At 52.0% G+C, this 26,714-nt stretch overlaps 1 protein-coding gene across 1 annotated transcript in view; it reads left to right on the top strand.

Annotated features, from left to right (window-relative positions):
- Window positions 1-18,465, top strand: part of LOC137545347 (ankyrin repeat domain-containing protein 50-like) — a 40,552-nt gene extending 22,087 nt beyond the window's left edge. The window contains exons 4-5 of the mRNA XM_068266474.1: window positions 8,897-12,589; window positions 18,129-18,465. Of these exons, the coding sequence (XP_068122575.1) occupies window positions 8,897-12,588 (3,692 nt within the window). The 3' untranslated portion in view covers window position 12,589; window positions 18,129-18,465. The remainder of the gene's footprint in view (window positions 1-8,896; window positions 12,590-18,128) is intronic.
- Window positions 18,466-26,714: the final 8,249 nt, after the last annotated feature.

Genomic DNA, 26,714 nt, shown 5'->3' with positions numbered 1-26,714 from the left:
ATGTTTGATTTCATGATGGCAGCCATCTTTTTGGTTGAAAGGAGGTGACAGGGAGCATGAGACACAGTTCCAACTGTCCTGTGTGCTGATCACCCCTCCCAGTCGCTAAGCAACGAGAACAACAACATCAGAAATCCCATCATGCTTTGCACAGCATCAGGGGAAAAATGCCCGGGTAGTTTTCCGTGATGGGGCGGAGCTTGGCTTCTGTGCAGCTAAAAATGAGGCTTTGGTAAGAAAAACAAAGTTCTGATTCTGTGAAACTGTTAAAGAAACACCAGGCCTTTTCAGTGCTGCTGAGTTGATTTTTAGTCTGGAAGTTCACTTTAACCTCAGTGCTGCTGCACTAGCATAGTGAGCACTAGTAATTTTACGCCCGCTATTCGCCAATAACGGGCACTCTGCTCGTCCCGCCCTGAGCCCCTTCGGGGATGTGATCCTGCACTTTGATTGACCCAGATGACAGGCAGCCTATTGGGCCAATCAGAGTGCAGGGATCTTGTCCGTTGAAACCCCTGGACCCGAAGGGGCTCAGGGCGGGACGAGCAGAGCGGCCGTTATTGGGATGTAGCCGGCGTAAGTTACTATGCACAGCATGCACAGCATAGCGACCGATCCTCTGACTAGACTTAACTGCGCACGCTAGGCTACCATTGGCGCGCGTACCGTGCAGAGAGGCAGAATTAAGGCGCACAGAATGAAATAGCGCGAGTAACAGGAGGTGACGCCTGCTATTGGTCTTAGTGAATCCACCCCAGTGTCTCTCTCTAAAACGCCTACATATAAAGCGTACAGTTCTACTAATGCACTATAATAACTTTTTCCTATGTTGCTGCCACTTAGAGTAGGAACTAAAAACCTGGCAGAATTTGGACTAGGCCATCTCCTCATGGGGTATTCTCAGCATTAACTTTTTTTTCTGCATGGTATGTTGGTGCTATATAAATCCAATAAATAATAATAATAATAATATTCTTTACAAACACACTCCCTGGAAAAAGCGTCTATACAGACGTGTCATCCAGCTTCCCTACTTGAAGGCACACTATTTTGGTGGTTGGGCTGAGCAACTGTAGCTCAGTAAGTGCTTTTGTAAATAAAGAAATAACTGAGAATCCCCCATGAGGTCATGGACTAGTCCAAAACTTGTCAGATTTTCACTATAATTATCATTATTTAGTATTTATATAGCGCCGCTATCTTCTGCAGCCCTGTACAGAGTACATACTGTAGTCTTGCCCCTTATCTGTCCCTCAGAGGGGCTAATCCCTACTATGGTCATAAGTCCATTGTAGTCTAGGGCCAATTAACTTATCTGTATGTTTTTTGGGGTGTGGGAGGAAACTGGAGTGTCGGGAGGAAACCCACACAGACACAAGGAGAACATACAAATTCCTTGCAGATAGTGCCCTGGCTAGGATTCAAACCAGGAACCCAACGCTGTAAGGCAAGAGCGCTAACCACTACCCACCGTGCTGCCCGACTGTAAGTGACAGCAACATAGGAAAAAAGTAATATACAGTACGTTTTACTCCGGGAGAAATCTACACTTATGTGTATGTATTCTAAATTGTACAATTTTCTCAATAGTTGTCCTGTGGGCCAGTTTTGCACCTGGCCATGGCGTTGTGGTGCCATACTCCACCCCTATCGTATCGTGCCACAGCGCTAAAAACTACATTCATACGTAGCGTTTTGTGGAGCGTTTTTGTGTAGCAGATTTCATATATTGTTACAGTAAAGCTGTTACTGAACAGCTTCTGTAACAAAAACCCCTGGAAAACCGCTCTGATGTAGTGTTTTTCAGAGCGGTTTTCCACTTTCCTATACTTTACATTGAGGCAGAAACGCCTCAGAAATCTAAAAAATGCTGCAGCCCTCGAGTTTGTGTTTGTGGAAAAACCAGCCGCTCTGGTGTGCGCCATCCCATTCACTTCCATTAGCCAAGCGGTTTTCCCCCCTGCAAGGGTTTTAAAAAACGCTCCAGAACCGCTCTGGTGTGCACCAGCCCTTAAAGAGAGTCTGAAGCGAGAATAAATCTCGCTTCAGACCTCATAGATAGCAGGGGCACGTGTGCCCCTGCTAAACCGCCGCTATCCCGCCGCTAAACGGGGGTCCCTTCACACCCAAATCCCCTCGGTGCAGCGGAGAAGCGCTTCCTGGTTGGGGCAGGGCTAACCTCCGCAGCCCTGCCCCACACGCGTCTGTCAGCGCGTATCTCCGCCTCTCCTCTCAGTCTTCCTTCACTGAGAGGGGCGGGGGAGAGGCGGCGATGCGCCGCTGATAGACGCGACTGGAGGCAGGGCTGCAGCCGTTAGCCCTGCCTCCAGGAGCGACCCAGTCTACCAAGTGTTGCAGTGGGGGGTTTGGGGGTGAAGGGACCCCCGTTTAGCGGCGCTATTGCGGCGGTTTAGCAGGGGCACACATGCCCCTGCTAACTATGAGCTCTGAAGCGAGATTTATTCTCGCTTCAGAGTCTCTTTAAACTGATCGGTAAATCATGTGCTAACATGCCCCCTAATTCCCATGAGAATAGCTATTTTGGGTAAAATTAATGCAAATTACCTCATGAATTACCACATGAGGTAAAACATGACTAAAACCTACCAGAATTGCTAATTGTCATTACCTCATGAGGTAAATTACCGTACATGGGCCTCGATTCATAAAGCATTCCCGCATTCGGAAATGCTGAAAACGGCTCACTTTACCGACCACACAGCAAAATCTGTATTCATAAAGGCTTTTTCCGCATAAAAAGCCGACATTCGCGAGCAGAGTGATAAATCACCGCCTTGTGCGGTGATTATCATAGCAAAAGTAACAAGTAGTCAATTTATAAAGATTAGAGGTAGCGGTATGCGGACGGGTATTACCGCTACCTCTGATGTGGCGAGAAGCGTGCGGAATACAGTGCGGTGAATGGGACAGACCTCCCAAGCAGCTGCAGAGAGAACACTGCATGGAGGGACTCGGCCAGCTTCTCCTGTTTCCGCATGCCTACCGACAGCCTAACGACAGCCTACAGCGGAATATCTCCGCACGCCTGTCACATCTAGCTACATTTTTATGAATCACCACCCTGAAGGCTGAAATACCGACAGCGGTGTTTCCCCGCTCGACGTTACCTTCCCGACAGCACTTTTATGAATCGAGGCCATGAGGTTATTTGTTTGATAACCCTACCAGAATTGAGGCCATTGTGAGTGTACATTGCTCTAAGAGAGAGCATCTGTTTTCCTGTTTGCACAGAGTGCATATGCAGGCTATGAGGTTCTGCACTGGGAGCCTCTGTGAGTGGAATGTGCTGCATACTTTGGGATGTAGTCATCAGCGCTGTATCATTCTAGATGACCTGTTTCTGTGGAATATCAGGACATATTCAGCGGTGGCATTGTGACTTATCTGAAGATCTCAGGCGGTATATTGGGGGGCCTTTGCCTCATTATATGCATAGCGCTGCCCCTACACACGCCCTCCGCTGCCCGCCTCCACCCCTCGCTCAGTGGCGGTCTTCCTGCAAGTTTCCCCCTCGCAGTAGCACTGTTCTGCGCCACACCGCAAACTTATTTACATTTTCTGTGTTGCCCATTGACTTGCATGTTTTCCGCCGCCGTGGACGTCCTCCGGTAACGCGCGGGTGACTCTGAGGCGGGATGGCGTACGATCGGGAACTTCCATCGCGGAGGGGTTAGTGTGCCGGGCCTCATCATGGCTGTGCAGAAAGGTTAACGCACCGCAATGATGCCAGCCTCGTGTACAAGGGGCCTCAAGTGTAATCCCAAAGCAATCCACAGCAGAACTATACACAAGAATACTAATGTCCACCAGAGGGCAGCAGGGAACCTGCACAGCACAGGATGAACTAAAATATATCTCTGTAAAGGATGAACTAGAAATTCTGAAACATGAAAATAAAAAAAACTCAATAACTGTTGTCAAAATGGGATATTTCTGTAGCACTGAAGTCCCCAGACTCTCCCAGTTAATCTGTTACTGCTCCTGTCTGCGATATATTCCTAAGAAAACAGCTGCATTGCTTAAAGGGAACCCGAGATGACAGAAATATGGAGGCTGCCATATTTATTTCCTTTTTAAACAATACTGGTTGCCTGGCTGTCCTGCTGATCCTCTGCCTCTAATATTTTTTGCCATAGACCAAGAACAAGCATGCAGCAGATCAGGTACGCTCTGACTCAAGTTTTACTGGATTAGCCATATGCTGGTTCCAGGGTTCTGACTCAGACACTACTTATGCTAGAAGACCAGCAGGGCTGCCAGGCAACTGGTAATGCTTACAAGAAAATAAATATGGCAGCCTCCGTATACCTCTCACTTCGAGTTCCCTATAACCGTTGTCTGCTATGAGGTGTGAAAGGTTTGCATCCTGCACCTTGGTCATATCAGGATGGAGGAGATTACGTAATAAATAACACTCCAGAGGGGTATCTGAGCGCCCCCTAGTGGCTCCAGCCCTCAAATAGTTTGAATCACAGGAGAAAAGTGCAGTACACATGTTAGCATTTCGTTGGTGATTGCAGCTGAAACATATGAAGGTAGAGGCCGTCCTGAGTCATATCATGTCATAGTGGGAAGTGCTGAAAGAACTGTGAATTGGTGTTTGTGTGGTTGCAGCATCAGCAGTTGGGGGCAGCCTGGGTTGTATCAGAACACAGCGAGGGGTGCTGAGAGGTGGGAGAATTAGTGCCCGTATCCTTCAGGGGTCTGCAGTAGCTATAATCACATGACTTCTATGTTACTAAATATGCTGTAACCACCACTATGTTCCAGTATGGCCCGGAGGGAGGGGCTCTAACTATGTTCCAATATGCCCCCCCCCCCCTAAATCAATTCAATCAGAGAAAGATCTGTCTCTTGGTCAATCTTCCCATATATTGTTATGTGTGTGGCCACCTTTAGAAAGGGTAATGCTTTGTGAATTGAGCAGTATGACTTCGTATTTGCAACCTGATAGTGTGAGAATGAGTGTAGCATATACGGGTTAGTGTACTGCCCTGTGTGAGAATGAGTGTAGCATACACGGGTTAGTGTACTGCCCTGTGTAAGAATGAGTGTAGAAGACTCGGGTTAGTGTACTGCCCTGTGTAAGAATGAGTGTAGAAGACTCGGGTTAGTGTACTGCCCTGTGTGAGAATGAGTGTAGAAGACTCGGGTTAGTGTACTGCCCTGTGTGAGAATGAGTGTAGAAGACTCAGGTTAGTGTACTTCCCTGTGTGAGAATGAGTGTAGTATACACGGGTTAGTGTACTACCCTGTGTAAGAATGTGTGTAGAAGACTCGGGTTAGTGTACTGCCCTGTGTGAGAATGAGTGTAGAAGACTCGGGTTAGTGTACTTCCCTGTGTGAGAATGAGTGTAGCATATTCGGGTTAGTGTACTGCCCTGTGTAAGAATGAGTGTAGAAGACTCGGGTTAGTGTACTGCCCTGTGTGAGAATGAGTGTAGAAGACTCGGGTTAGTGTACTGCCCTGTGTAAGAATGAGTGTAGAAGACTCGGGTTAGTGTACTGCCCTGTGTAAGAATGAGTGTAGAAGACTCGGGTTAGTGTACTGCCCTGTGTGAGAATGAGTGTAGTATACACGGGTTAGTGTACTTCCCTGTGTGAGAATGAGTGTAGCATATTCGGGTTAGTGTACTGCCCTGTGTAAGAATGAGTGTAGAAGACTCGGGTTAGTGTACTGCCCTGTGTGAGAATGAGTGTAGAAGACTCAGGTTAGTGTACTGCCCTGTGTGAGAATGAGTGTAGAAGACTCAGGTTAGTGTACTGCCCTGTGTGAGAATGAGTGTAGAAGACTCGGGTTAGTGTACTGCCCTGTGTGAGAATGAGTGTAGAAGACTCAGGTTAGTTTACTGCCCTGTGTAAGGCCCCGTTCACACTTGCGGTTTTGTCAAAACCGCACCGGATGTCCGGACCGCACCGTATCCGGACCGGACCTGATCCGTACGGTTCCTATCCGGATCCGGTCCGGATCCGGTCCGTTTGCATCCGGTTTCCGTGCGGTGTGAACACGGTTGCGGTCCGGATCCGGTTTCTTAAGGAGATAACAACCTGTAAATACCTGGGGTCTGGGAGGTCAGCAGAAGGGTCTGGGGTCATTGTTGGAGACAGGTGGACGTGTGGAGACCATCCGTGGATACAGAGACTGCTGTTGGGACCATGGATCCAGGCATTTTTCGTATACCTGGGAATTCTCTGTTGTTCGCCTCCTCGTTATCAAACTTATATCAGACATGTTGCTGCCTAGAGCTCCAGCATGAAATCGCTGCTGCCCCACTCTGTGAACTCCATGTGGTCCCCATCCAAAATGCATAGGAAGTGGGGTAGAACGTCCGGTTTTTGTAGCCAGTGTGTTGTGCGCTCTCCGGTTCTCATTACTTTGTATTGGCCGGATGGTGCAGTCCGGCTCCGCCCCGGATACGGCTGCCGGAGGAGCCGGACCAAAAAATAGCGCATGTTGGAACGGACGCCGGAGTCCGGATCCGGTCCGGCAGAACGGACGCATGTGAACGGACGCATAGGCTTTCATTGCTATTGCCGTGCGTCCGTTCCGTCCGTTCTGCAAGCGGTCCGGCTCCGGCACGGCGATTCCGGATGGCCACCGCTAATGTGAACCGGGCCTAAGAATGAGTGTAGAAGACTCGGGTTAGTGTACTGCCCTGTGTGAGAATGAGTGTAGAAGCCTCGGGTTAGTGTACTGCCCTGTGTAAGAATGAGTGTAGAAGACTCGGGTTAGTGTACTGCCCTGTGTGAGAATGAGTGTAGCATATACGGGTTAGTGTACTGCCCTGTGTAAGAATGAGTGGAGAAGACTCGGGTTAGTGTACTGCCCTGTGTAAGAATGAGTGTAGAAGACTCGGGTTAGTGTACTGCCCTGTGTAAGAATGAGTGTAGCATACACGGGTTAGTGTACTGCCCTGTGTGAGAATGAGTGTAGAAGCCTCGGGTTAGTGTACTGCCCTGTGTAAGAATGAGTGTAGAAGACTCGGGTTAGTGTACTGCCCTGTGTGAGAATGAGTGTAGCATATACGGGTTAGTGTACTGCCCTGTGTAAGAATGAGTGTAGAAGCCTCGGGTTAGTGTACTGCCCTGTGTGAGAATGAGTGTAGAAGCCTCGGGTTAGTGTACTGCCCTGTGTGAGAATGAGTGTAGAAGACTCAGGTTAGTGTACTGCCCTGTGTGAGAATGAGTGTAGAAGACTCGGGTTAGTGTACTGCCCTGTGTGAGAATGAGTGTAGAAGACTCAGGTTAGTTTACTGCCCTGTGTAAGAATGAGTGTAGAAGCCTCGGGTTAGTGTACTGCCCTGTGTAAGAATGAGTGTAGAAGACTCGGGTTAGTGTACTGCCCTGTGTGAGAATGAGTGTAGCATATACGGGTTAGTGTACTGCCCTGTGTAAGAATGAGTGTAGAAGACTCAGGTTAGTGTACTTCCCTGTGTAAGAATGAGTGTAGAAGACTCGGGTTAGTGTACTGCCCTGTGTAAGAATGAGTGTAGCATACACGGGTTAGTGTACTGCCCTGTGTGAGAATGAGTGTAGAAGCCTCGGGTTAGTGTACTGCCCTGTGTAAGAATGAGTGTAGAAGACTCGGGTTAGTGTACTGCCCTGTGTGAGAATGAGTGTAGAAGACTTGGGTTAGTGTACTGCCCTGTGTAAGAATGAGTGTAGAAGACTCGGGTTAGTGTACTGCCCTGTGTGAGAATGAGTGTAGAAGACTCGGGTTAGTGTACTGCCCTGTGTAAGAATGAGTGTAGAACACTCGGGTTAGTGTACTGCCCTGTGTAAGAATGAGTGTAGAAGACTCGGGTTAGTGTACTGCCCTGTGTGAGAATGAGTGTAGAAGACTCGGGTTAGTGTACTGCCCTGTGTGAGAATGAGTGTAGAAGACTCAGGTTAGTTTACTGCCCTGTGTAAGAATGAGTGTAGAAGACTCGGGTTAGTGTACTGCCCTGTGTAAGAATGAGTGTAGAAGACTCGGGTTAGTGTACTGCCCTGTGTGAGAATGAGTGTAGAAGCCTCGGGTTAGTGTACTGCCCTGTGTAAGAATGAGTGTAGAAGACTCGGGTTAGTGTACTGCCCTGTGTGAGAATGAGTGTAGAAGACTCGGGTTAGTGTACTGCCCTGTGTAAAAATGAGTGTAGAAGACTCGGGTTAGTGTACTGCCCTGTGTAAGAATGAGTGTAGAAGACTCGGGTTAGTGTACTGCCCTGTGTAAGAATAAGTGTAGCATACACGGGTTAGTGTACTGCCCTGTGTGAGAATGAGTGTAGAAGACTCAGGTTAGTGTACTTCCCTGTGTGAGAATGAGTGTAGAAGACTCGGGTTAGTGTACTGCCCTGTGTAAGAATGAGTGTAGAAGACTCGGGTTAGTGTACTGCCCTGTGTGAGAATGAGTGTAGAAGACTCGGGTTAGTGTACTGCCCTGTGTGAGAATGAGTGTAGAAGACTCAGGTTAGTGTACTGCCCTGTGTAAGAATGAGTGTAGAAGACACGGGTTAGTGTACTGCCCTGTGTAAGAATGAGTGTAGAAGACTCGGGTTAGTGTACTGCCCTGTGTAAGAATAAGTGTAGAAGACTCAGGTTAGTGTACTGCCCTGTGTGAGAATGAGTGTAGCATACACGGGTTAGTGTACTGCCCTGTGTGAGAATGAGTGTAGAAGACTCAGGTTAGTGTACTGCCCTGTGTGAGAATGAGTGTAGAAGAGTCAGGTTAGTGTACTGCCCTGTGTGAGAATGAGTGTAGCATACACGGGTTAGTGTACTGCCCTTTGTGAGAATGAGTGTAGAAGACTCGGGTTAGTTTACTGCCCTGTGTGAGAATGAGTGTAGAAGACTCCGGATTCTCCTGTGAGTTGATCACCTCCTCTTATCTTTGCAGGATTCCGCCGATTGTGCCTGGATGATCTCCGGAAAGCTCACATCGTACGGGACGTCCAGCAGTACATCCTGTGCCGGCTGGATAGCCAGGAGACTCTCCGGCAACACCTAACCCTGGACACGGCCGAGATGCTGAACCAACTCCACATTAAGAGCAACGGCTGCTTTCTCTACCTAGAGCGGGTGCTAGATGGGGTGTCGGAGGGCTCCATCCTTCTCCGAGAGATACGGCACATCCCCGGCACGCTGAATGGGCTCTACCTGTGGCTTTGCCAGCGCTTGTTCTCCGGACGCCAGTTCTGCCAGGTGCAAACCTTGCTGAACGCCATCCTGGCCTCTCCCTCCCCGCTCTCCCCACTGCAGCTGCACAAAGCTGTGTGGACCAAACAAATGAAAGGCTGGAGCTCCGAAGATTTCAACAAGGTCCTGGAGTCCATTTCCTCACTGCTTCGCCCAGCAGGCGGCCACCAAAACCTACTGGTGCTCTTCCACCATAGTTTCTCGGAGTGGCTGCTGGATGTGAAATATTGCACTCAGAAGTATCTCTGCAGCGTTGCTGAGGGTCACAGCATGCTGGCCATGAGCTTATCCACACAAGCACCCAACCTTTCACCGGCCGAGGTACACCAGTTAGCCAGACACCTCTTGCTCTCTGACCTCCGAGGACTTGCGCCTCCCCATTTGGCTCTGTGGCTATTGTGGATGGGGGTGCCTGTATCTAGTTGCCTGGCCTCTGACATTCCTCTAGAGCTAGATGCTCTGCAGCTACTTATCCTGGCCAGGGCTACGGTAGATGACATTTCAGTTGTGGAGGACTCTGGAGCTTTGAGAAGGACACTGGAACGAGGAGGCTCTGTTGAAATGCTTTTGGACGGTGGTGGAAGTTTGAACAAAAGGGACCGGGCTGGGCGTACCCTGCTGGCTGCTGCGGCCCACGCTGGCAATTTAGAAGCAGTGACCCTCATGATTTCCAGAGGAGCTAATCTCGAGGCCATAGATGATGATGGGCAAACGCCTCTAGCACTGGCAGCTCACCGTGGCCACCTCTCGGTGGTAGAGTTCCTCCTCCAACACAATGCCCGCTACGATCACACCGATGGTCGGGGGTGGACCCCACTAAGATCTGCTGCTTGGGGAGGCCACACGGACGTAGTAGAAGCCCTTCTTGCTGCAGGAGCTCTGCCTGATGTCTCTGGCCCCGATGGACGTACTGCCCTGAGAGCAGCAGCTTGGGGTGGACATGAGGGCCCCGTAAAAGCCCTGCTCAGAGCTGGAGCGGCAGTAGACCATGCTGACATGGAAGGCCGCACTCCTCTTATGGCTGCAGCCTACATGGGTCACCGTGGCGTGGCTAGACTCTTGCTGGAATCTGGAGCTGATGTGAATAAGTGTGATTCAGAAGGCCGCACTGCCCTTGCCGTAGCCTGTCTGTGTGTCCCCACTGGACGTGCCTATCCAGAAATGGTATCTCTGCTGCTGGAACACGGTGCCAATCCGGAACTGGGAGATAAGGAGGGCATCATGCCGCTACTAGTAGCCGCTTATGAGGGGAAAGAAGAAGTGGCAGAACTTCTTCTCGAGGCCGGTGCCCACCCAGACACATCTGGCAAAGGTCAGATGACACCACTTCTGGCAGCTGCATCGGGAGGCCATGCTGAAACCATCAGAGTCCTGCTTCTGTGGGGGGCCTCCACCGATGTAAGAGACTCAGAAAGAAGGTCAGCACTTGTGCTAGCAGCTGCTGCCCCTGGAGGAGAGGAGGCCTGTAGGGTGTTACTGGATAGGGGGCTTAATGAGAATCACCAGGACCTCCTGGGGTGGACGGCACTGCACTGGGCAGCCTGTGAGGGTCGGAGGAATGTCTGTCGTACACTCATAGAAGGTGGAGCTAAGTTGGGCATCAGAGACAATGAGGGGTACACCTCTCTCCTCCTGGCAGCACAAGAGGGGCACACTGGCTGTGTGGAGTTACTGATAAATCGCGGCTCCCCCATAGAGCAGCAGGGTAGGGATGGCATGACCGCATTATGCTATGCCGCACTTGGGGGCCACAGGGCCACAGCCAAACTACTACTGAAAAAAGGTGCAAACCCTGATATTACGTCAAGTCAAGGAAAACCACTGCTCTACCTGCTTGCCCTGCAAGGACTGACTGACATGGTGGAGATTCTGCTAGAGCACGGAGCCGACCCCGAGGGGCGAGACCCCGATGAACGCACGGCCTTACATGCCTCCTGCTGGCAAGGAGATGGGGAAGTGGCCCGGACTCTTCTTCTGAAGGGTAAATCGAATTGCAATGCTTTTGACAAGGAGAAGAGGACCCCGTTACACTGTGCTGCATGGAGAGGCCATGTCAACATCGCCCACCTTCTTTTAGAGAATGGGGCATACGTCGATGCTCAGTGCTCACAGGGAGCCACTCCTCTCTGTATCGCTGCCCAGGAGGGGCATGAAGAACTAGCCAGAGTACTGTTGGAGGAGGGAAAGGCCAGCCCCTTTCATGCCGACCACTATGGGCGGACTCCAATAAGAGTTGCAGCAAAAGGCGGTCACATTGCCATTGTGAATCTTATGGAGAAACACGGCGTTCCACCATACCATGGCATAATGGGAAGGCCTCCCGAGAAAGACACGGTTCGTAAAGAGATGGTGGAAGGCACCAGGGGTAGCTGGTCTACCCTCTCTCCTGTCTCCACTGGTAGCCAATCACTGGAAAACTCTCTGAAGAGTTCAAAGGGGTCCATACTAACCTCATCCACCTACCATTCCCAGGCCACTGTGCCAGCAGATAGCCTGACATTCACTCAACAGGTACAGCAACACTCTCTTCCTCGTTCACGCTCTCGCCAAGCCATGGTCCTCACTGGTGTCCTCAGCATCCAACCTGCTTCTGGTTCCAGTCCCACACCAATGCTGGCTCTGTCTGCGCTGAGTCATAGCCCCAGCCCACATCATGAACTGGATACACTGGAGGTGATGACTCCTCATTCTTCAAACCCAAACTCTCCCGACCATGAGCTAAAGAGGAACGGAATACTTACCAACCCCAAATACACAAGTCCCACCTATTCACGTTACAAGGCGGGAGATAACGCCCGCCACGAGGACAGGACTGCCAATCCCATTCCTTCATATAGCAGGACACCAGACTATGGTGACAGCCAAAATAAGACCAGCAGCTCCGGATACTCCAGCCAACCTGGCACAGAAAGGGACCTGAACCACAAAAAGAGCCTGGACTCTGCAGAGAAAGCCAAAAAAAGGGTGCAATCCCCAATAAAAACTGGTAAACCTGTGACCTCACCTCAAATCATTGGGACACCAGTGCAAAAATGTCCTGCTCCTTTCTCCCCATCCAAGAAAACTGTGGAACCTGCTTATCTTCTGAAAAAGACTCAGAGCCCCGTCTCCTCCCCTCAGCGTTGTGACTATGTTGCCAAAATGCCTGTGGAGTTTACTTACTCTCCTAAGAGACTATCCCATGGGGTGTCTTCACCAAGTAAAATCACTAAGGAACCCCCCCAGTTCTCCCCACATAAGACTGGTGACCAGACTTCTTCACCAAGCCAAGAAGGCTCTCCAGTCATCTCCATCACCACCATGGACCCCCAGCTCCACCTCAAGCAGGCCATTAAGCTGCAGTTTGAGGGCCGCACATGTGGGTTTAACTACAGAAAAGAAACTCCACTGTGAGGTGGGTACTAGTGGTCGTGTTTCATGTCTGTTCTCAGGTGCTCGTTTGTAGATTGATGCCCCCCTCAGGCACATAGAAACTAAAAGGCAACTCGAGGTGAATGTCATATGGAGGCTACCATATTTATTTCCTTTTAACAATGCAGATTACCTGGCAGTCCTGCAGATGAACTGCTTCTAATCAGGGCTGTGGAGTCGGAGTCGAGGAGTCGGGGCAATTTTGGGCACCCGGAGTTGGAGTCGGAGTCGTTTATTTCATAAACTGAGGAGTCGGATGATTTTTGTTTAAAATCCACAGTCCTGTTAAGTATTAGAGTACGGAGTCGAGGAGTCGAAGTCGGGGCCATTTTGGGTACCCGGAGTTGGAGTCTGAGTTGGTGGTTTCATAAACTGAGGAGTCGGAGTTGGAGTCGGAAGATTTTTGTACCGACTCCATAGCCCTGCTTCTAATACATTTAGCTGTAGACTCTGAACAAGCATGAAGATCAAGTGACTGAAGTCAGACTGGGTTAGCTGCATGCTTGTTTCAGGTGTGTGATTCAGCCACTACTGCAGCCAAAGAGATCAGCAGGACTGCCAGGCATCTGTAATTGTTTAACAGGAAATAAATATGGCACCTCCATACACCTCTCACCTTTGGATTCCCTTAGTGGAACCTCCTAATGCTAGTTTTGGACAGAGTGAGTTGCCGTTGAGTTTGGAGGAAAGCCTCCTCTCTCCCTGGTCACCAGGAGCAAGACGTGAGGTAAAACCTCTCCATGGGGACACAGAGGGCGATAGAGACTCCTGAGCAGGGGAGGATATGTGAGGTTTCTGCCATTTCTGCCCTCACTGAGATTTCATTCACTTCCTGATGTTCAAGTCACTCAGAAATACAGGGGACAGGAAATACAGGGAGCAGGAAATACGGGGGACAGGAAATACAGGGAGCAGGAAATACGGGGGACAGGAAATACAGGGAGCAGGAAATGCGGGGGACAGGAAATACAGGGAGCAGGAAATACGGGGGACAGGAAATACAGGGGACAGGAAATACAGGGAGCAGGAAATACGGGGGACAGGAAATACAGGGAGCAGGAAATAAAGTGGACAGAAAATACAGAGGATAGGAGGTACAGGGGACAGGAAATACAGGGTGCAGAAAATACAGGGGACAGCAAATACAGGGAACAGTAGATACATGTACAGGGAACAGGAAAGATGGGGGCAGGAAATACAGGGGACAGGAAATATAGTAGACAGGACATACAGGGGACAGGAAATATAGTAGACAGAACATACAGGGCAGGGAACAGGAAATACAGCAGACAGGATATACAGGGGACCATTGGCCACAAGTCATGAATGGCAATAAAATATTAACGGCGGTTCTAATTAAAGATATGAATATAGTACAGTCTTTGGCTTGACTTCCACATTATCTGCTTTTGAAAGTAAACATGAACTCAGTCTTTTCATTTGTTCACATCTTGGTGGAGTTGAAGCTACTGTTTCTGTCTATAGCCCTGCTGCAGAGATTCAGACTTCCTGCCTGTTGTGTCCTCAGGAGGAACTGATGGGAATGTTATCAGCGAGGCACAGATAGCCATAAACCCTCCTAGCAAATCTCCTCCTCCCAATCTGTGTTATATTGCTGTCAGTGTCCCTGGTACAGAAATTGTCTAACTACTGCTCACTGCCAATAATCCCAGCAGGTAGGCCTGCTAATGCATTCAGCAGGTGTGCAGGGCTGGGAACTCAGGTGCACAGAGATCTCACCACCAGAGTGGCTGAGAGATAGGAGAATCCAGCAGGGGGAGGAGCCTCTGGTAATGGGTGCAGCAGGTGTGCAGAGCTGGGAACTCAGGTGCACAGAGATCTCACCACCAGATCCCTGAGAGATAGAAGAATCCAGCAGGGGGAGGAGCCTCTGGTAATGGGTGCAGCAGGTGTGCAGAGCTGGGAACTCAGGTGCACAGAGATCTCTCCACCAGAGCCCCTGAGAGATAGGAGAATCCAGCTGGGGGAGGAGCCTCTGGTAATGGGTACAGCAGGTGTGCAGAGCTGGGAACTCAGGGGCACAGAAATCTCACCACCAGATCCCCTGAGAGATAGAAGAATCCAGCAGGGGGAGGAGCCTCTGGTAGTGGGTGCAGTAGGTGTGCAGAGCTGGGAACTCAGGTGCACAGAGATCTCACCACCAGAGCCCCTGAGAGATAGGAGAATCCAGCAGGGGGGAGGAGCCTCTGGTAATGGGTGCAGCAGGTGTGCAGAGCTGGGAACTCAGGTGCACAGAGATCTCACCACCAGATCCCTGAGAGATAGGAGAATCCAGCAAGGGGAGGAGCCTCTGGTAATGGGTGCAGCAGGTGTGCAGAGCTGGGAACTCAGGTGCACAGAGATCTCACCACCAGAGTCCCTGAGAGATAGGAGAATCCAGCTGGGGGAGGAGCCTCTGGTAATGGGTACAGCAGGTGTGCAGAGCTGGGAACTCAGGTGCACAGAGATCTCACCACCAGATCCCCTGAGAGATAGAATCCAGCAGGGGGAGGAGCCTCTGGTAATGGGTGCAGCAGGTGGGCAGAGCTGGGAACTCAGGTGCACAGAGATCTCACCACCAGATCCCCTGAGAGATATAATCCAGCAGGGGGAGGAGCCTCTGGTAATGAGTGCAACAGGTGTGCAGAGCTGGGAACTCAGAAGCACAGAGATCTCACCACCAGATCCCTGAGAGATAGGAGAATCCAGCAGGGGGAGGAGCCTCTGGTAATGGGTGCAGCAGGTGTGCAGAGCTGGGAACTCAAGTGCACAGAGATCTCACCACCAGATCCCCTGAGAGATAGAATCCAGCAGGGGGAGGAGCCTCTGGTAATGGGTGCAGCAGGTGGGCAGAGCTGGGAACTCAGGTGCACAGAGATCTCACCACCAGATCCCTGAGAGATAGAAGAATCCAGCAGGGGGAGGAGCCTCTGGTAATGGGTGCAGCAGGTGGGCAGAGCTGGGAACTCAGGTGCACAGAGATCTCACCACCAGATCCCCTGAGAGATAGGAGAATCCAGCAGGGGGAGGAGCCTCTGGTAATGGGAGCTGCAGGTGTGCAGAGCTAGGAACTCAGGTGCACAGAGATCTCACCACCAGAGCCCCTGAGAGATAGGAGAATTCAGCAGGGGGAGGAGCCTCTGGTAATGGGTGCAGCAGGTGGGCAGAGCTGGGAACTCAGGTGCACAGAGATCTCACCACCAGATCCCTGAGATATAGGAGAATCCAGCAGGGGGGAGGAGCCTCTGGTAATGGGTGCAGCAGGTGTGCAGAGCTGGGAACTCAGGTGCACAGAGATCTCACCACCAGAGCCCCTGAGAGATAGGAGAATTCAGCAGGGGGAGGAGCCTCTGGTAATGGGTGCAGCAGGTGTGCAGAGCTAGGAACTCAGGTGCACAGAGATCTCACCACCAGAGCCCCTGAGAGATAGGAGAATTCAGCAGGGGGAGGAGCCTCTGGTAATGGGTGCAGCAGGTGTGCAGAGCTGGGAACTCAGGTGCACAGAGATCTCACCACCAGATCCCTGAGATATAGGAGAATCCAGCAGGGGGGAGGAGCCTCTGGTAATGGGTGCAGCAGGTGTGCAGAGCTGGGAACTCAGGTGCACAGAGATCTCACCACCAGAGCCCCTGAGAGATAGGAGAATCCAGCAGGGGGAGGAGCCTCTGGTAATGGGTGCAGCAGGTGTGCAGAGCTGGGAACTCAGGTGCACAGAGATCTCACCACCAGATCCCTGAGAGATAGGAGAATCCAGCAAGGGGAGGAGCCTCTGGTAATGGGTGCAGCAGGTGTGCAGAGCTGGGAACTCAGGTGCACAGAGATCTCACCACCAGATCCCCTGAGAGATAGGAGAATCCAGCAGGGGGAGGAGCCTCTGGTAATGGGTGCAGCAGGTGTGCAGAGCTGGGAACTCAGGTGCACAGAGATCTCACCACCAGATCCCCTGAGAGATAGAATCCAGCAGGGGGAGGAGCCTCTGGTAATGGGTGCAGCAGGTGTGCAGAGCTGGGAACTCAGGGGCACAGAAATCTCACCACCAGATCCCCTGAGAGATAGAAGAATCCAGCAAGGGGAGGAGCCTCTGGTAATGGGTGCAGCAGGTGTGCAGAGCTGGGAACTCAGGTGCACAGAGATCTCACCACCAGATCCCTGAGAGATCGAGGAATCCAGCAGGGGGAGGAGCCTCTGGTAATGAGAGCAGCAGGTGTGCAGAGCTGGGAACTCAGGTGCACAGAGATCTCACCACTAGAGTGCCTGAGAGATAGGAGAATCCAGCAGGGGGAGGAGCCTCTGGTAATGGATGCAGCAGGTGTGCAGAGCTGGGAACTCAGGTGCACAGAGATCTCACCACCAGATCCCCTGAAAGATAGAAGAATCCAGCAAGGGGAGGAGCCTCTGGTAATGGATGCAGCAGGTGTGCAGAGCCGGAAACTCAGGTGCACAGAGATCTCACCACCAGAGCCCCTGAGATATAGAGGAATCCAGCAGGGGGAGGAGCCTCTGGTAATGGGTGCAGCAGGTGTGCAGAGCTGGGAACTCAGGTGCACAGAGATCTCACCACCAGATCCCTGAGAGATAGGAGAATCCAGCAGAGGGAGGAGCCTCTGGTAATGGGTGCAGCAGGTGTGCAGAGCTAGGAACTCAGGGGCACAGAAATCTCACCACCAGATCCCCTGAGAGATAGAAGAATCCAGCAAGGGGAGGAGCCTCTGGTAATGGGAGCTGCAGGTGTGCAGAGCTAGGAACTCAGGTGCACAGAGATCTCACCACCAGATCCCTGAGAGATAGGAGAATCCAGCAAGGGGAGGAGCCTCTGGTAATGGGTGCAGCAGGTGTGCAGAGCTGGGAACTCAGGGGCACAGAAATCTCACCACCAGATCCCCTGAGAGATAGAAGAATCCAGCAGGGGAGGAGCCTCTGGTAATGGGTGCAGCAGGTGTGCAGAGCTGGGAACTCAGGTGCACAGAGATCTCACCACCAGAGCCCCTGAGAGATAGGAGAATTCAGCAGGAGGAGGAGCCTCTGGTAATGGGTGCAGCAGGTGTACAGAGCTGGGAACTCAGGTGCACAGAGATCTCACCACCAGAGTCCCTGAGAGATAGGAGAATCCAGCAGGGGGGAGGAGCCTCTGGTAATGGGTGCAGCAGGTGTGCAGAGCTGGGAACTCAGGTGCACAGAGATCTCACCACCAGATAGAAGGATCCAGCAGGGGGAGGAGCCTCTGGTAATGGGTGCAGCAGGTGTGCAGAGCTGGGAACTCAGGTGCACAGAGATCTCACCACCAGATCCCTGAGAGATAGAAGAATTCACCACCATACTTCACAGTTTAGCTTTAGACTTCTTCTGTTTTCTGAATCTTTCCTGTTATACCTGCAGTCAGCAGTTAATAGAGTTATTGCTTCTTATTGTAGATGTGGGTTTTGTTACTCGTTACTTCATTTGGAGCATGTTTTTTTGTTTTTGTTTTGCAAAACACTTGAATAAACCAGATTTCCCCCTGACACTCTATTGTCTATTTCCAGGTCGTCCTGTTCCGGGACAGATGCAGCCAATCTGAGCTCTGTACTGTAACCTCAGGGATCTTGCAGCTCCGAGCATCATGGGAATAAGATGGCCGCCGGCCATGTGATTGGAGGAGCAGAGACATTGTCTGTAGAGAGGTGGCGCTATTTACCCTGGACCAATCACTGTCACTGCCCTCCTTGTGGGGGTCATCTTCGGACTGTGACGTGTTATGACATCTACCTACCTGCAGAGGGCGCCATATTACCCATCATGCCGCCTCCTGTTATGGATATTTATCAGTTGTTTACAGAAATTGTCATTTCTCACTTTTTCTATAAAGGACTTTCGCACATGTCTGATGTGTTTAGAGTGCGAGTTATAGACTCATTCTGGAAAGTCACATGGGGTGAGGTGGGGGGGCTGTGGCTTGTTGGGGAAGGTGGGTGGCAGGGGCAAATCTGGCAGTTCTGAAGGTAAGGCAGCCAGGATGGAGCTCCACTCTGTATATCTGAATACTGGCTCCTCCCACCACTTCTTACCTGCTACTCCTCTCTGCAAATCGCTACACTGGCTCCTCCTCTGCTGCTGCTCCTGGCAAATTTCTACACTGGCTCCTCCCACCACTCCCCTGATGCTCCTCCCTGCAGATTTCTGCACTGGCTCCTCCCAATTCTATCAGCGGCTTCTCTGGAAATATTTAAACTGGCCCCTCCCACCACATCTTCTGGTCCTTTCTGCAAATCTCCACACTGGCTCCTCCCACCATTCCATCTGCTGTTACTCTGCAAATCTCTAGACTGGCTCCTCCCACCACTGATCATCTGCTGCTTCTCTCTACAATTCTCTACACTGGCTCCTCCCACCACTCATCTGCTGCTTCTCTGCAAATTCCTACACTGGCTCCTCCCACCACTCCTCATCTGCTGCTCCTCTCTGCAAATCCCTACACTGCCCCTCTCACCACTCCTCATCTGCTGCTGATCTCTGCAAATCTCTACACTTGCTCCTCCCACCACTCCTCATCTGCTGCCCCTCTACAAACCTCTGCACTGGCTCCTTCCACTACTTCTCACCTGCTGCTCCTCTCTGCAAATCTCTACACTGGCTTCTCCTACCACTCCTCATCTGCTGCTCCTCTTTGCAAATCTCTACACTGTCCCTCTCACCACTCCTCATCTGCTGCTCCTCTCTGCAACTCTCTACACTGGCTCCTCCCACCACTCCTCATGTGCTGCTCCTCCCGCAAATCCCTACACTGCCCCTCCCACCACTCTTCATCTGCTGCTCCTCTCTGCAAATTTCTACACTGCCCCCTCCCACCACTCCTCATCTGCTGCTCCTCCCTGCAAATCTCTACACTTTCCCCTCCTGCCACTCCTCATCTGCTGCTCCTCTCTGCAAATCTCTACACTGGCTCCTCCCACCACTCCTCAACTGCTGCTCCTCTCTGCAAATCTCTACACTGGCTCCTCCCACCACTCCTCATCTGCTGCTCCTCTGCAAATCTCTACACTGACTCCTCCCACCACTCCTCATCTGCTGCTCCTACCTGCAAATCTCTACACTGCCCCCTCCCGCCACTCCTCATCTGCTGCTCCTCTCTGCAAATCTCTACACTGGCTCCTCCCACCACTCCTCATCTGCTGCTCCTCTCTGCAAATCTCTACACTGGCTCCTCCCACCACTCCTCATCTGCTGCTCCTCTGCAAATCTCTACACTGACTCCTCCCACCACTCCTCATCTGCTGCTCCTCTCTGCAAATCTCCACACTGGCTCCTCCCATCACTCCTAACGTGCTGCTCCTCTGCAAATTCCCACATTGGCTCCTCCCACCACTCATCTGCTGCTCCTCTCTGCAAATCTCTTCACTGGCTCCTCCCACCACTCCTCATCTGCTGCTCCTCTCTACATATCTCTACACTGACTCCTCCTCTCTACACTTGCTCCTCCCACCACTCCTCATCTGCTCTTCTCTGATTTTCTCCTACATCTTATGAGGGGGAACTGTAGACAGAACATTCTCTATCAGAATACAGGGCAGGGTTCTGCAAAGGTCAGTGAGTAGAGATTGTGGTACTCTGCTTTCAGTTCCGATCAGTTGGTTCATTCTCCAGATTGGGCCGTTCTCTGCCTGTATGTGGCCGTCAGTGAATATGGCCTCTGATGGCGAGACTTGAACAGTCTGAGGAGCAGTTGCTGTAATCTGCTGAGTTGGGCAAGAGAAGGTATCAGATAACCCAGCACTTTCCCGACTCCTCCAGAAGCTGATATAAGCCTTCCTCCTATTCATACTAATGACAAGTTTTGTCCTCGATTGTTTTGTGGTGTTATGGAGACAACCAAACATGGACTTCCTGTAGCTGGTATGTCCAGCCGGGCCGGTCTCCCCTCTGAAGCTCTACAAGATACATCCCATCCCATCGGAGATACAGGAAACCCCTGGAAGACAATATGCACCTTCCATACACAACATTCCCACCCAAACCCTCCCCCAGGTGATGTGTGAGGAGAGAGGGCGAGTGTCAGAGAGGAGGGCGAGAGATGCTATGTGTACCACAATACTCCATACACAACATTCCCACCCACCCCTCCCCCAGGTGATGTGTTAGGAAAGGGGGCGAGTGTCAGAGAGGAGGGCGAGAGATGCTATGTGTACCACAATACTACACTCCATACACAACATTCCCACCCAAACCCTCCCCCAGGTGATGTGTGAGGAGAGAGGGCGAGTGTCAGAGAGGAGGGCGAGAGATGCTATGTGTACCACAATACTCCATACACAACATTCCCACCCACCCCTCCCCCAGGTGATGTGTTAGGAAAGGGGGCGAGTGTCAGAGAGGAGGGCGAGAGATGCTATGTGTACCACAATACTCCATACACAACATTCCCACCCACCCCTCCCCCAGGTGATATGTGAGGAAAGAGGGCGAGTGTCAGAGAGGAGGGCGAGAGATGCTATGTGTACCACAATACTCCATACACAACATTCCCACCCACCCCTCCCCCAGGTGATGTGTTAGGAAAGGGGGCGAGTGTCAGAGAGGAGGGCGAGAGATGCTATGTGTACCACAATACTCCATACACAACATTCCCACCCACCCCTCCCCCAGGTGATGTGTGAGGAAAGGGGGCGAGAGTCAGAGAGGAGGGCGAGAGATGCTATGTGTACCACAATACTCCATACACAACATTCCCACCCACCCCTCCCCCAGGTGATGTGTGAGGAAAGAGGGCGAGTGTCAGAGAGGAGGGCGAGAGATGCGATGTGTACCACAATACTACACTCCATACACAACATTCCCACCCACCCCTCCCCCAGGTGATGTGTGAGGAAAGAGGGCGAGTGTCAGAGAGGAGGGCGAGAGATGCTATGTGTACCACAATACTACACTCCATACACAACATTCCCACCCACCCCTCCCCCAGGTGATGTGTGAGGAAAGGGGGCGAGTGTCAGAGAGGAGGGCGAGAGATGCTATGTGTACCACAATACTCCATACACAACATTCCCACCCACCCCTCCCCCAGGTGATATGTGAGGAAAGAGGGCGAGTGTCAGAGAGGAGGGCAAGAGATGCTATGTGTACCACAATACTCCATACACAACATTCCCACCCACCCCTCCCCCAGGTGATATGTGAGGAAAGAGGGCGAGTGTCAGAGAGGAGGGCAAGAGATGCTATGTGTACCACAATACTACACTCCATACACAACATTCCCACCCACCCCTCCCCCAGGTGATGTGTGAGGAAAGAGGGCGAGTGTCAGAGAGGAGGGCGAGAGATGCTATGTGTACCACAATACTCCATACACAACATTCCCACCCACCCCTCCCCCAGGTGATGTGTGAGGAAAGGGGGCGAGTGTCAGAGAGGAGGGCGTGAGATGCTATGTGTACCACAATACTCCATACACAACATTCCCACCCACCCCTCCCCCAGGTGATGTGTGAGGAAAGAGGGCGAGTGTCAGAGAGGAGGGCGAGAGATGCTATGTGTACCACAATACTACACTCCATACACAACATTACCACCCACCCCTCCCCCAGGTGATATGTGAGGAAAGAGGGCGAGTGTCAGAGAGGAGGGCGAGAGATGCTATGTGTACCACAATACTACACTCCATACACAACATTCCCACCCACCCCACCCCTCCCCCAGGTGATGTGTGAGGAAAGGGGGTGAGTGTCAGAGAGGAGGGCGAGAGATGCTATGTGTACCACAATACTCCATACACAACATTCCCACCCACCCCTCCCCCAGGTGATGTGTGAGGAAAGAGGGCGAGTGTCAGAGAGGAGGGCGAGAGATGCTATGTGTACCACAATACTACACTCCATACACAACATTACCACCCATCCCTCCCCCAGGTGATGTGTGAGGAAAGAGGGCGAGTGTCAGAGAGGAGGGCGAGAGATGCTATGTGTACCACAATACTACACTCCATACACAACATTCCCACCCATCCCTCCCCCAGGTGATGTGTGAGGAGAGAGGGCGAGTGTCAGAGAGGAGGGCGAGAGATGCTATGTGTACCACAATACTACACTCCATACACAACATTACCACCCATCCCTCCCCCAGGTGATGTGTGAGGAAAGAGGGCGAGTGTCAGAGAGGAGGGGGAGAGATGCTATGTGTACCACAATACTACACTCCATACACAACATTCCCACCCACCCCTCCCCCAGGTGATGTATGAGGAAAGGGGGTGAGTGTCAGAGAGGAGGGCGAGAGATGCTATGTGTACCACAATACTCCATACACAACATTCCCACCCACCCCTCCCCCAGGTGATGTGTGAGGAGAGAGGGCGAGTGTCAGAGAGGAGGGCGAGAGATGCTATGTGTACCACAATACTCCATACACAACATTCCCACCCACCCCTCCCCCAGGTGATGTGTGAGGAGAGAGGGCGAGTGTCAGAGAGGAGGGCGAGAGATGCTATGTGTACCACAATACTACACTCCATACACAACATTACCACCCATCCCTCCCCCAGGTGATGTGTGAGGAAAGAGGGCGAGTGTCAGAGAGGAGGGCGAGAGATGCTATGTGTACCACAATACTACATACACAACATTCCCACCCACCCCTCCCCCCAGGTGATGTGTGAGGAAAGGGGGCGAGTGTCAGAGAGGAGGGCGAGAGATGCTATGTGTACCACAATACTCCATACACAACATTTCCACCCACCCCTCCCCCAGGTGATGTGTGAGGAAAGAGGGCGAGTGTCAGAGAGGAGGGCGAGAGATGCGATGTGTACCACAATACTACACTCCATACACAACATTCCCACCCACCCCTCCCCCAGGTGATGTGTGAGGAAAGGGGGCGAGTGTCAGAGAGGAGGGCGAGAGATGCTATGTGTACCACAATACTCCATACACAACATTCCCACCCACCCCTCCCCCAGGTGATATGTGAGGAAAGAGGGCGAGTGTCAGAGAGGAGGGCAAGAGATGCTATGTGTATCACAATACTACACTCCATACACAACATTCCCACCCACCCCTCCCCCAGGTGATGTGTGAGGAAAGAGGGCGAGTGTCAGAGAGGAGGGCGAGAGATGCTATGTGTACCACAATACTCCATACACAACATTCCCACCCACCCCTCCCCCAGGTGATGTGTGAGGAAAGGGGGCGAGTGTCAGAGAGGAGGGCGTGAGATGCTATGTGTACCACAATACTCCATACACAACATTCCCACCCACCCCTCCCCCAGGTGATGTGTGAGGAAAGAGGGCGAGTGTCAGAGAGGAGGGCGAGAGATGCTATGTGTACCACAATACTACACTCCATACACAACATTCCCACCCACCCCTCCCCCAGGTGATGTGTGAGGAAAGAGGGCGAGTGTCAGAGAGGAGGGCGAGAGATGCTATGTGTACCACAATACTACACTCCATACACAACATTACCACCCACCCCTCCCCCAGGTGATATGTGAGGAAAGAGGGCGAGTGTCAGAGAGGAGGGCGAGAGATGCTATGTGTACCACAATACTACACTCCATACACAACATTCCCACCCACCCCTCCCCTCCCCCAGGTGATGTGTGAGGAAAGGGGGTGAGTGTCAGAGAGGAGGGCGAGAGATGCTATGTGTACCACAATACTCCATACACAACATTCCCACCCACCCCTCCCCCAGGTGATGTGTGAGGAAAGAGGGCGAGTGTCAGAGAGGAGGGCGAGAGATGCTATGTGTACCACAATACTACACTCCATACACAACATTCCCACCCATCCCTCCCCCAGGTGATGTGTGAGGAAAGAGGGCGAGTGTCAGAGAGGAGGGCGAGAGATGCTATGTGTACCACAATACTACACTCCATACACAACATTACCACCCATCCCTCCCCCAGGTGATGTGTGAGGAAAGAGGGCGAGTGTCAGAGAGGAGGGGGAGAGATGCTATGTGTACCACAATACTACACTCCATACACAACATTACCACCCACCCCTCCCCCAGGTGATGTGTGAGGAAAGGGGGCGAGTGTCAGAGAGGAGGGCGAGAGATGCTATGTGTACCACAATACTACACTCCATACACAACATTCACACCCACCCCTCCCCCAGGTGATGTGTGAGGAGAGAGGGCGAGTGTCAGAGAGGAGGGCGAGAGATGCTATGTGTACCACAATACTACACTCCATACACAACATTCACACCCACCCCTCCCCCAGGTGATGTGTGAGGAAAGGGGGCGAGTGTCAGAGAGGAGGGCGAGAGATGCTATGTGTACCACAATACTACGCTCCATACACAACATTCCCACCCACCCCTCCCCCAGGTGATGTGTGAGGAAAGAAGGCGAGTGTCAGAGAGGAGGGCGAGAGATGCTATGTGTACCACAATACTCCATACACAACATTCACACCCACCCCTCCCCCAGGTGATGTGTGAGGAAAGGGGGCGAGTGTCAGAGAGGAGGGCGAGAGATGCTATGTGTACCACAATACTCCATACACAACATTCCCACCCACCCCTCCCCCAGGTGATGTGTGAGGAAAGAGGGCGAGTGTCAGAGAGGAGGGCGAGAGATGCTATGTGTACCACAATACTCCATACACAACATTCCCACCCACCCCTTCCCCAGGTGATGTGTGAGGAAAGAGGGCGAGTGTCAGAGAGGAGGGCGAGAGATGCTATGTGTACCACAATACTACACTCCATACACAACATTCACACCCACCCCTCCCCCAGGTGATGTGTGAGGAGAGAGGGCGAGTGTCAGAGAGGAGGGCGAGAGATGCTATGTGTACCACAATACTACACTCCATACACAACATTCCCACCCACCCCTCCCCCAGGTGATGTGTGAGGAAAGAGGGCGAGTGTCAGAGAGGAGGGCGAGAGATGCTATGTGTACCACAATACTACACTCCATACACAACATTCCCACCCACCCCTCCCCCAGGTGATGTGTGAGGAGAGAGGGCGAGTGTCAGAGAGGAGGGCGAGAGATGCTATGTGTACCACAATACTACACTCCATACACAACATTCACACCCACCCCTCCCCCAGGTGATGTGTGAGGAAAGAGGGCGAGTGTCAGAGAGGAGGGCGAGAGATGCTATGTGTACCACAATACTACATACACAACATTCCCACCCACCCCTCCCCCAGGTGATGTGTGAGGAAAGAGGGCGAGTGTCAGAGATGAGGGCGAGAGATGCTATGTGTACCACAATACTACACTCCATACACAACATTCCCACCCACCCCTCCCCCAGGTGATGTGTGAGGAAGGGGGGCGAGTGTCAGAGAGGAGGGCGAGAGATGCTATGTGTACCACAATACTACATACACAACATTCCCACCCACCCCTCCCCCAGGTGATGTGTGAGGAGAGAGGGCGAGAGTCAGAGAGGAGGGCGAGAGATGCTATGTGTACCACAATACTACATACACAACATTCCCACCCAACCCCTCCCCCAGGTGATGTGTGAGGAGAGAGGGCGAGTGTCAGAGAGGAGGGCGAGAGATGCTATGTGTACCACAATACTACACTCCATACACAACATTCCCACCCACCCCTCCCCCAGGTGATGTGTGAGGAAAGAGGGCGAGTGTCAGAGAGGAGGGTGAGAGATGCTATGTGTACCACAATACTCCATACACAACATTCCCACCCACCCCTCCCCCAGGTGATGTGTGAGGAAAGAGGGCGAGTGTCAGAGAGGAGGGCGAGAGATGCTATGTGTACCACAATACTACACTCCATACACAACATTCCCACCCACCCCTCCCCCAGGTGATGTGTGAGGAAAGAGTGCGAGTGTTAGAGAGGAGGGCGAGAGATGCTATGTGTACCACAATACTACATACACAACATTCCCACCCACCCCTCCCCCAGGTGATGTGTGAGGAAAGAGGGCGAGTGTCAGAGATGAGGGCGAGAGATGCTATGTGTACCACAATACTACACTCCATACACAACATTCCCACCCACCCCTCCCCCAGGTGATGTGTGAGGAAGGGGGGCGAGTGTCAGAGAGGAGGGCGAGAGATGCTATGTGTACCACAATACTACACTCCATACACAACATTCCCACCCACCCCTCCCCCAGGTGATGTGTGAGGAAGGGGGGCG

This window comes from Hyperolius riggenbachi, chromosome 2, assembly GCF_040937935.1.
Source record: "Hyperolius riggenbachi isolate aHypRig1 chromosome 2, aHypRig1.pri, whole genome shotgun sequence".
Taxonomy (NCBI): domain Eukaryota; kingdom Metazoa; phylum Chordata; class Amphibia; order Anura; family Hyperoliidae; genus Hyperolius; species Hyperolius riggenbachi.
This window is presented reverse-complemented; position numbering and strand designations above follow the sequence as displayed.